This window comes from Lucilia sericata, unplaced genomic scaffold (genome assembly GCF_015586225.1).
Source record: "Lucilia sericata isolate MDLA Ls3-8-SP2 unplaced genomic scaffold, ASM1558622v1 Contig001863F_arrow, whole genome shotgun sequence".
In the NCBI taxonomy this organism is placed as follows: domain Eukaryota; kingdom Metazoa; phylum Arthropoda; class Insecta; order Diptera; family Calliphoridae; genus Lucilia; species Lucilia sericata.
The window spans coordinates 62,964-74,726 of NW_023995754.1; the positions used below are offsets into that span (position 1 = coordinate 62,964).

Below are 11,763 nucleotides of genomic sequence, written 5' to 3' on the forward strand. Positions count from 1 at the left end.
CTTTCCACAAATAGAAAAATCAATTGATAAATAACACCTTCGAAAGATTAGAAAAGAGTGATCTATTTATATAACTGCACGAGAAAAGTTGTATATATTAAAAGATTTTATATAGTAAAATATAAACAAGAGCAAATGCTGAAATTAGAATGTTGAAAGAAAAGCTTTCATTCTTCAGAACGATGTATAAACTTTAAAAATACTGATCTATTTATAAATCTGTACTAGAGAAGTTTTATATATTAAAAGCTTTTATATAGTAAAATATAAACTAGAGCAAATGCTCAAATTAGGATGTTGAAAGAAAAGCTTTCATTCTTCAGAACGATGCATAAATTTTAAAAAGCTCGTTTTTTAAGCTTTATAAACCTTAAAGTTCTGTCATGTGGTGAAAAAATACTAATATGAAGCTTTTGTCATTGAAAGCTATGCAGTTTGTAAAAAAGTTTTTACAAAATGAAAAATCAATTCAAAAAGACAAACGTTCTGTTATGAATAAAAACTTGAGGAGTAACAAATTTAAGTTCGATCTATAAAAGTTAAATTTTTAAAAAATTTTAAGATTTCTAAAGTTTTAATTTTTTTGTAAAAAATGGCTTAAAGCTTTTGTTAAAGAAGCGTTTAACCTTCAAATAAATAATTTTGAGTTACAAAATTTTTGAAAGTAAACATTTTAAATAAAAGCTTTTTCATAGAGAAAAGTTAGTGGAATTATTATAGAATTTTAAAGTATGTAGGAAACTTTATATACAATTTAAAAGCTTTAGTATAAAAGAAAAGTTTTAGAATTATGTGACAAAATAGGATTATTTACCAAAATTGAATAGCAGCCATTACACTTGACAAATAGTATTTGACTCCTTTAAAAATGTGTTGATTTTATTTAATTTATTTAAATCTGTTAAAATAATTCTATAAACTTTTTATTTCATTTTCCAATTAATGTTTTTATTTTTACTAATTTAATTTTTATTTTTAATTCATTTTTTTTGTTTCTTTTCATAAAACGAAAATTGTTAAATGTGTATGTCCTCTCCAACCACCGCCCCACCTAATAAAAACACAACAAATGTGCATGTTAACACTAAATTAATTTAATGGATTTTATGTTTCTGTTTTAATATGTTGCTTTTTTTGTAAAAATAATATTATTTTTTTTTTGGTTCTAAACAAACACTAACCGCAACACTAAATTGAAATGAAACATAACTACACACTAAAATAACTGCAACTAACCAGCTAAACAAACGCAAATCCCTTGCAAATAATCCATTTTTAGCAACAAATCCTGCCGCCGCCACCGCCACCACCTGTCATAAGAAATTACATCGACGACAGACTATCAGCGACCCCTACGCACATATCAAGCACATCAACGAATGTCGACGACAATCTAATAACACCAACATCAATAACAGCAGCAGTCACAGCAGCAACAACAATAAAACCCACAATTATTGCGCCAAATCCGCGAACGCGTTCAAGGCAGCAACAACAACAACAACAGCAAGTGACACCCAATCATCAGCACCAGCAGCAGCAACAGCATGTAGCCCTTATAAATCACAACAACAACAACAAACTGGCCTACAACAATACAACAAAAATCAACAATCTACATCATCATTATCATACTCCTCAGCATGTAATGCAACAGCAGCAACAACAACATCATCACGCCAACAATTTGCCACACATCATCAACAACAAATGCTAATGCACAAAAATGCTGTCCACAACAATAACAACAACAACAATTGTAAAATTGCTTCTGATGATAAGAAACGTATACATAATGAAGTCATCATACATGTTGCTGATAATGAGTATAATGTTAATGCTGTCGCTGCCAAAGCCACCCATGACTATCAGGATAAGGGTGAACAAACATTTAGTCAACCACATCGGAGCTTAAATTGTGATGTGGTGGATAGTGTAGAAAAAAAGAAGAGTTATGTCAATCAAGTGGTTAGAACTGGTCATAATAGAAGTTTGTCTAATACCACCAAACTATATACAACATTAGAAGATAACGCAAATACAACAACAACACCCTCCCAAATAGAGGGTTTTATGGAACGTCCTGTTAAATTACCTTTACGTAAATATCATAGTTTTCATTTTCAGCCCACACAAACTGTGGCTGGCCAAGACATATGTAAGCTACAACAGCTTAGGTTACAACAGCAACAACAACACCAACAAAGTTCTTTAGAATCCCAATACTCCTCACCAGATATTTCTAGTACGCAACCTTATGCTAAGCAGGGTCCTTTAGTATTTCGTCCCTATAAACTCGACGAAAATGTTAGTTTCAAACCCATACAACCTTCCGAAGAAAGTGAGGATTCGATTGACTATGTTAGGGAATATGTGGGCACCGTAGAGATGTTTCTAAAAGATGAGGAGAAATATATGGACTCGGGAGATTTTACAAATTTAACACAGCGTCTGAAACGACAAGAAGACTTTCTAAATGATCCCTATTCCTCGCAAACTTCCGAAGTAGAGGAGGCAAGTTCTATAAGTTTGAGGGAATTTAATGCCGATTCTCAAACCAACTCTCTATATGAGGATATACATTTCAGACCACCAACCTTAGCTCAGACAAACAAAGTTACTCTAGAAACCGTCAAGCCTAGTAGAGAGGATCTCGGCAAAGGTCAACATTTTATTAATTCTCCACGGGCTCTCAATTTACTTAAAACTGTTATAGAGACTGATTCTTCGACAACGAAAAATGAACCTGCAGAGAAATCCTCTCAATTTATACATTCTCCAAGAGCTCTTAATCTCTTGAAAACTGTCATAGAAACTGACGCATATCAAAGTGATGCAGAAGAAGATCAAGTTTGCCAAACTACAGCCAAGAAAGTTGCAACACCAAGACATTTGGAACACGTATCAAATCCTCATTCCCCCAAAGTCTCCTCCTTAAGTAGAACAAATCAAGATACCTCCCCTGCAAAGGTTGAGCCTGATTACTCGGTGGCTCGGTGTGTCCGTAGAGAAAGTTCATCGAAAGTCTCTACCATACGTAACTATTCCCAGGACTCTATAGATAGTGGCATTAATAGTCAAGTTTATAGAACCTCTTCTAACACTTGTGTTCGTAATGATAGTGTAAAGTCTTCGGGCTCTTCGAATGTGTCCAATTATTCCAAAACTCTACAAAATTCTTTAGATTGTGAGAGTAATGTTTCAGCTAATTCCAATACTACTCAACACTCTTCTATGACTCAATCGCTACAAGATTCTAAAAATATTAGAGAATATTTCCAAAACTCTCCAAAAGTCTCCACTACCTCCAAAACTTTTGATAATTCTGAAAATTATACTTTCTTCATGGATGAGAATAGAAATGCTCAAAGTCAGATGATTTCAAGAGAGTCTACAAACTCTCCAAAGGTCTCCCTTTCCTCCAAAATTTCTGGAAATTCTGGAACTTATGCTTTAGTTATGGATGAGAATAGAAATCCTCAAACTTCAATAGATTCTCCTCAAACTACCAACTCTCCTAAAGTCTCCACTCTTAATAGAACTTCTCAATTAAGCGAACATAGGAAAACAGATCTAAATGCTAATAGGAATCAGCAGAAGAACACAAATCCACAAGATTTGCATAACTCTACAAAAGCTCTCTCTAAAACTAGATTTACTCAGGATCACAAAACTCTCTCACAAGAAGCACAAGCTTACAAACTTTCCACTTTAAGTAGCCAAACTGATACAACAAACTCTCCAAAACGTTCCACATCATTTTTAGCCCGAAAATCATTGGTGTTTGCTTCTTCTTCTAATAAGCTAAAAGATCAGGCAGAAATCTCTCAACTCCCTTTAGAAGAAAGTATTTTAACTGAACAGGACTTAGCCAAAGTTTTCAAGCCCTATAAAGAACCCAAAGACTCAAACCCCTTAGACTCGAAACGACCAGTTTCTACGGCTTTAAATCCAGCAGCTTCCCTGGAAGCTTTAGAAATGTTAACTAAATCCAATCCTGATCTCTGGACCAGTAATCAAGCTGGCAGTAGACACAATTTACATCAACTAGAACTGTTTCATACACTGCAACAGCAAAATAAAAAACAATTAAGCAAAAACTCCGCAGCACAAGAGAATGACGAAGAAGATTTAGGTTATTCCTTTTGTGAAGATGAAAACGATGATGAAGAAGATTTAGAAGAGAAACAGGCAACTGTTTCACCCCATGTTAACGTTATAATGGCAGCCAATAGTCAGACAGCCAGCCAAGTAAAATATGTTTTAACCCAAAATCATGGTGAGGTACATATTTAGTGAAAAAAATAACCTTAATTAACTGTAAATAGACTTTAATATAAAACTAATAACAAGCAAAAAAAAACCAAAATCTAAGTAAAACAAATCCTTGGCTTAAAAAACCACAAACCAAAATTTTATATTAAAAACACATTAATATATATATATATATTTTCTGTTTATACACTGAAAGAAAACTTTAAGATAAATAGTAAATAAAAATGACTGTAAGTTTTTTTCAATTTTTAGTTTTTGTTTTGTTATGAAATTATTAAAGAAAATACAAAGAATTTTTTGAAACAAACAAAAAAAAACTTTAAGAAATATTTAAATAAAAAAACTTAGAAACTAAAATAAAAAATAAATTAAAATTTAGTAAGAAAACTATAAATAGTTTTCCTTTTTTTTCTAAGTTTTAGCCTTAAGATTTAGCCAGTAGTTTAACAAAACAAAAAACACAAAAAAAGTTTATTATTAAAAATATTAAAATTAACTAAAAAATAAAAAAAATACAAAAAAAAAATATAAAAAAAAATTAACAAAAAATTATAAACAAATTATGAAAAAAAGTCTATGTGTATGTTATAAACATTTTCCTTATGTCTGTGTATTATATGTGTATATTTCCCCATAAAACCCACAATAATTTCTATAATTTATTAATTTATTTATTCCAAAAAAAAAGAAAACTAAACATAATTAAGTTTGCAATAAGTTTATTTTTATAAGCAACCAAATAAAAAGCAAAACAAACAAAACGTGTAGAAAAACAAATCCGAAAAGCAAAGGTAAACGGAAACATAAATTCACTTTCCTAACTTAACATACATTCCCTTAATAACACAAAATTATAAACCATTCTCTCTGTGTGAACTCAATATTACCAACAGTGTGAACACATTACTCGCCCAAGCAGTTTAATTAAAGCTTAACACACCTAAGCAGGGAGAGTAATGCCTCATTGAAATGTTTCCGTTTTTTGTCTTTGTTTTTAAGAGCTTGTTAACTCTTACTCTATTTTACCAAATATTCCTTTAAGTTAAAATTTGTAGTTTATTTTTTTAGGACAACCACAAGACTTATTTATTTAAAAATAATTTATTAATATTTATATATAATTTAAGTATTAATTTATTTCCTCATTTAAATAATAATTTATTCCTCTATTTATTTATAAACTTATTTATTTATTTATGCATTTAATTACTATTTATAACAACCACTTGTTTGAAATTATAAGTATTAGATTAAATTTCTAGAAACCAAAAACAAAACCATTTAACAAAACAAACAAAAAATAACATCAAATAAAGGCTTATAAATCCTTAACAAACAAAAAAATAATAATAATGATTTAAAAAAGGCAAAAATATATTATGGCGTTTTATTACTAATAAAACTTGTCTGAAAACATATGAAAATATTGAATTTCAGAAGTACTCAAGTACCATATTAGATGAAAATTTTGTTCAATTTAGGTAAGTGATATGGACAAAAGGAAATAAAAAGATGTTATGGTATACGCACAATTGGGACGAACGACGAATTTCGCATAGCACGACGAATTAGTCGAGAACAATTCGTTGCGTAAATTCGTCGAATGGAACACAATCAAATTATTCGTACTACGAATTCGTTTCAAAATTTGTTTGTTCGAAATTCGAAAAAAGTAAGAAAAAGGAACAAAAATTATAGTTTTGTGAATCTTCACGATTTTGAGATAATTTTAACAGCTTTAAAATTTATTCGAACATTATTTCGAAATTAGAAAATGTAAGAAATTGGCCTCGAAAAAAACAAATTATATTTTTGTGAATATCCCCAATTCTGGGATTATTTTAATAGCTTCAAAATTTTTTCGAACATTACTTCGAATTTTCGAACTTAATTTAAAATATTCCAACATTGCATTGTAGTGTCATCAAGTGTACTCCAGACTGCCAAATTTCAAACAATTCGGGCCACGAGAACTGGTTTTAATGGCTTAAAAAAATTTTCGAACTTAAGTTCGAATTTTCGAAAATTTTATTTTTAGTTTTTATGACCGAGAGATTATTTTAAAAGCATAAATAATTTTTCGAACATAACTTCGAATATTCGAACATAATATTGTATTGTCATTAGCTGTACTCACAACCGCCAAATTTCAGCAAATTCGGGCTACCGGAATTGGTCATAAAACAATTTTCCCCAATTAATTCGTCGTTCGTCTGCGTAAGAAATAGAAATAATCTTATCGCATAGTTCGTTACGTACGACGAATTTCGTCATACGCAATGATTGTGTACATTTTCATATACCGAAGTGTGTTCTATTTCTGACGACGAATATTTGTTCCGAAAAATTCGTCGTTCGTCCCAATTGTGCGTATACTATTAACAAATACTTTATGAACCCTAAAAGATAAAAAAGATAATTTCTACTTGTTCTTTATACCCTACACCGCTAAAGTGAGGAGGGTATTATGCGTTTGTGCTGATGTTTGTAAAACCCAAAAATAATTGTTCGACATCCCCATTAAAGTATACCAATCGATTTAGCTATGTTCGTCTGTCCGTCTGTCTGTCTGTCTGTCTGTCTGTCTGTCTGTCTGTCTGTCTGTCTGTCTGTCTGTCTGTCTGTCTGTCTGTCTGTCCGTCTGTCCATCTGTCCGTCTATCTGTCTGTCTGTCTGTCTGTCTGTCTGTCTATGTGTCCATCTAAAGATTGTGCGCACTCTACTGGTGGCAATTTTCAAGATAATTTAATGAAATTTGGCACAACTCCTCTTTTGGCGGAGACGAAGTACGAAGCTTATTGAAAATGGTTAAAATCAATCCATTATTTTGTATAGACTCCATGCAACCATAACACTCGAATAGGGCTTTTGAGCTCTTGCTGTCCATTGTTGTTCGCATTAGGGACACACTTGGGTTCACATCGCTGATCCCTTTGTGATACCTGAAAAGAGAAAAACGGTCGGCGTATTAGTACACTTCTACCCATCTACTCTGATTTTCTATCCAAACCATTTTGTCGCACGAATAAAGGAATCTATCCTTCGGATGTCAGCCTCGAATAGTTCCGTTTAACCGTGCATGACATTGGCAGATTCAATCTATGCTCTGCTAGAGCAGGACACCAACAGATGAAGTGAACAGTACTCTCTTCTTCCTCTTCGTCTTGACAGCTCCTACATAAGTCATTACTAAGAAAGTCTAGTCTTCTAGCATGGAGCCCAAAAGGCCAGTGGCCAATCACCACTGCAATTAAGTTTCGTAGATTTGCTGTCCGAAACTGAATAAGGGCTCGTGATCTACGTGGATCATACGACGGCCATATGATCCTCGCCAGTCTACAGGTAGCCTCAATCGACCATATGTATTGCGTAAGCTCGTAGAGCAAGCGTTTGCAGCTTGAACCCACTTTCGCCAGAGAGTCCGCGATGGCATTACCAGGTATCTGTTGATGACCTGGAATCCAGTACAGTCCCACTGTGGAATGTTTCGCCATCTCATTTAGAAATGCCCGGCATTCTAGGACTAGGTGTGATGTTGTATAAACACCACTTATAGCCCTTAGGGTAGCCTGACTGTCGGTATAAATTCTAATATAATCATGGTATATTCGATAGAGCCTGAGCCAGTTTGCAGCCCATTTTATGGCTGGTTGTTTAGCCTGAAATACGCTACATTGGTCAGGAAGTTTGAAAGAAACTTCAAAGCCATCGGTGAAGACCTGATACGAACCATCAAGGAGGATAGATTACATCTCATTTGGATCGTGTTGAATCGACACTGAAAAGCTTCTATCAACTACCATGTGGAAGAGCCATTTTGTATTCTTATTCTTTTGCATGAGTATAGAGGCGCAGCCGCATTGTTCACTCTGAATTGAGTGTTCAAGTGCGATGATAGTTTCGAATCCAGGATAACTCCTAGATATTTCACACTATCAGATAACTCTAACTCGACCCCATTCCAGCAACGAAGAGTGAAAGTGGGTAACTTGTATTTTCTGGTGAAAAGAAAAAGTTCCGTTTTGGCTGGATTGTACTCTTTTGATCTCTTAAATATGTTAAATGTTCCCTGGTTTGAACCCGAAGTCAAATCATTCAAAGTAAAACCGAAGGACACCCTTGATTATATCAGCAGTTTATAGTCCCTGCAGACTAGAGGTATTGGTAGCACCTCTTTTCCGCTGGATTGCAACAGCACCAGGATGAAGGAAGAAGTCCGAAACTCTGTTCTGTGTGCTGCTGCTTCCCGTGGTACCAGATTATGTAGTTCTCTGAGGATACATTTGCTCATTAACAATTTATATTCCATTCCTCTTCTCTCCCCGATTGAGATGAGGGAAGATAATCACGGTAACATGCTCCCGGGTGGAAAGACCATATAGAGCGACAAACAAGAGTAGTTCAAGCACAATTCTGAGATCGGAGAGACTCAACAGCCTCAACGCTAAGAAGTTCTTATTCCATCATTATTGATAAAATACCATAAAATCAAAAAAAAATAATTCAGTCCAAAATTAGAAAATAATTATGAAAATATAAGAATATTTTTTTTTTAAATTTCAACACGAAATCAATATTACCAGTTATGAAAAGGAATGAAATCATTTAAGAAACATAGGAACAAAATTATTTTAATTGGTCCATGTTAAAAACACGGTTATGGATTTCTTTTAAACAATTACATTTTAATAACAAATTACACCATTTGTTTTATACATATCACCACCATACACCACACACAGACTTTCAATCACACTTTCAAAACATTTCTTTTAAAAATCTTCTTAACTAAAATTCAATCAACCCAAAAAAAATCTCTCTATAATTAAATTTTTTCTCAATTTTTCTTAGCAAGATTTTGTGGATCCGTACAAAGGCAGTAATACCTATATATTTTAATACCTATTACTTTTAAAAAACGAAAAATATCACAAAATATAAAACACAAATTCTTTTTAACTAAAATTGATTAAAAAAAAAAAAAACAAAGCAAAAGGTAATTTTTTTTTAATTTTTTAAACAACTTTAAAATAAGCTCCTCTAAGAAATCTTTCTACCTTTTTAAATAGCAAGTAAAATAAAATAAAGTTAATAATTTATAAACTGTCGTTTGGAAAAAAAACAAACGAAATTTTTTGGATGTTTTAAAAAAAACCCAAAATAAAATTCTTGTCCCTTTGTTAAATCTGCTACGGGTTTGAAAAAAAAAGTTAATTTGTTATCACTCATTATTTCATGGTCATTTATATCAACGTTCGTTGTGTCGTTCTTCAGCTTTTTATTGTTTGTCGTTTTATATGTTGTCTTGTCCTTGTTAATAAATGTTTAACTTTTTATGTTGTTGTTTGTTTTGTTTCTAATGACGCACGACAGTTTAATAAATTATTAACTTTTATGCATGTTGTTTTTGGAAGACATTTTCAAGAAGAAAGAAAATATCTTTTTAACCAGTCTAACTAAAATTTTGTTTCGAGCGTATGTTCATTAAAATGACTACGAAGAGGTACGTAAGTATTACTAATAAAACTAATATATATGTAAATTTATGTAATCACTGAATTGAAACAAATTTTAATCCGAAACTAATGCACTAATATCCTACACTCTTTCAAAGAGAACAAACAGATTATTAGATGTGATTGTCTTAAAGACTGTAATATAGTATATTATCTAGTCTATATAATAACATAAGTAGCCTATGTATATCCTCAACTACAGTCAAGACTTCCAGTTCATTTCAGCTCTAGTTCAGTTCTAGTTCAGTTTTAGTTCAGTTCTAGTTCAGTTCTAGTTCAGTTCTAGTTCAGTTCTAGTTCAGTTCTAGTTCAGTTCTAGTTCAGTTCTAGTTCAGTTCTAGTTCAGTTCTAGTTCAGTTCTAGTTCAGTTCTAGTTCAGTTCTAGTTCAGTTCTAGTTCAGTTCTAGTTCAGTTCTAGTTCAGTTCTAGCTCAGTTCTAGTTCAGTTCTATTTCAGTTCTAGTTCAGTTCTAGTTCAGTTCTAGTTCAGTTCTAGTTCAGTTCTAGTTCAGTTCTAGTTCAGTTCTAGTTCAGTTCTAGTTCAGTTCTAGTTCAGTTCTAGTTCAGTTCTAGTTCAGTTCTAGTTCAGTTCTAGTTCAGTTCTAGTTCAGTTCTAGTTCAGTTCTAGTTCAGTTCTAGTTCAGTTCTAGTTCAGTTCTAGTTCAGTTCTAGTTCAGTTCTAGTTCAGTTCTAGTTCAGTTCTAGTTCAGTTCTAGTTCAGTTCTAGTTCAGTTCTAGTTCAGTTCTAGTTCAGTTCTAGTTCAGTTCTAGTTCAGTTCAGTTCAGTTCTAGTTCAGTTCTAGTTCAGTTCTAGTTCAGTTCTAGTTCAGTTCTAGTTCAGTTCTAGTTCAGTTCTAGTTCAGTTCTAGTCAGTTCTAGTTCAGTTCTAGTTCAGTTCTAGTTCAGTTCTAGTTCAGTTCCTAGTTCAGTTCTAGTTCAGTTCTAGTTCAGTTCTAGTTCAGTTCTAGTTCAGTTCTAGTTCAGTTCTAGTTCAGTTCTAGTTCAGTTCTAGTTCAGTTCTAGTTCAGTTCTAGTTCAGTTCTAGTTCAGTTCTAGTTCAGTCTAGTTCAGTTCTAGTTCAGTTCTAGTTCAGTTCTAGTTCAGTTCTAGTTCAGTTCTAGTTCAGTTCTAGTTCAGTTCTAGTTCAGTTCTAGTTCAGTTCTAGTTCAGTTCTAGTTCAGTTCTAGTTCAGTTGTAGTTCAGTTCTAGTTCAGTTCTAGTTCAGTTGTAGTTCAGTTCTAGTTCAGTTCTAGTTCAGTTCTAGCTTAGTTCTAGTTCAGTTCTAGTTCAGTTCTAGTTCAGTTCTAGTTCAGTTCTAGTTCAGTTCTAGTTCAGTTCTAGTTCAGTTCTAGTTCAGTTCTAGTTCAGTTCTAGTTCAGTTCTAGTTCAGTTCTAGTTCAGTTCTAGTTCAGTTCTAGTTCAGTTTTAGTTCAGTTCTAGTTCAGTTCTAGTTCAGTTCTAGTTCAGTTCTAGTTCAGTTCTAGTTCAGTTCTAGTTCAGTTCTAGTTCAGTTTTAGTTCAGTTTTAGTTCAGTTCTAGTTCAGTTCTAGTTCAGTTCTAGTTCAGTTTTAGTTCAGTTTTAGTTCAGTTCTAGTTCAGTTCTAGTTCAGTTCTAGTTCAGTTTTAGTTCAGTTTTAGTTCAGTTCTAGTTCAGTTCTACTTTTCTAACAAAAATTCTTTTCAATAACTAACTTATCTTTAAAATCATTTATCGCAGAGAATACATTCCTCTTAATACTTGTTCCCTAAAAATATTTTCAAAATTCAAAATTTAATTTCACAACTTTTAATCGTTTATTATTCTCTTAGCCCCTAAATGCTTTGAATTTCGATGATGAATTAATCTATGCCGATTTGGAGAGTCAACATTATGGACCCATTGATTATAAGGCGGCTTCCATATACGCTCAGGTCAAGAAGAACAAACAAGGAGCTTTAAAAGAAGTCAAACCATAAAATCCCAAAAACATCAG

The 11,763-nt window shown here is 32.6% G+C and overlaps 1 protein-coding gene across 5 annotated transcripts in view; it reads left to right on the forward strand.

The window, feature by feature from the left end:
• LOC119612879 overlaps nt 1–4,525 on the forward strand; it is a 55,328-nt gene extending 50,803 nt beyond the window's left edge. For 2 of the 5 annotated variants that reach the window (XM_037968762.1, XM_037968764.1), the window contains exon 15: nt 1,240–4,520. In XM_037968762.1, coding sequence (XP_037824690.1) covers nt 1,240–4,296 — 3,057 coding nt within the window. In that variant the 3' untranslated portion in view covers nt 4,297–4,520. Of the gene's footprint in view, nt 1–1,239 lie in introns of all 5 variants that reach the window. The other 3 variants (XM_037968766.1, XM_037968763.1, XM_037968765.1) reach the window with 3 other exon arrangements.
• Nucleotides 4,526–11,763: the final 7,238 nt, after the last annotated feature.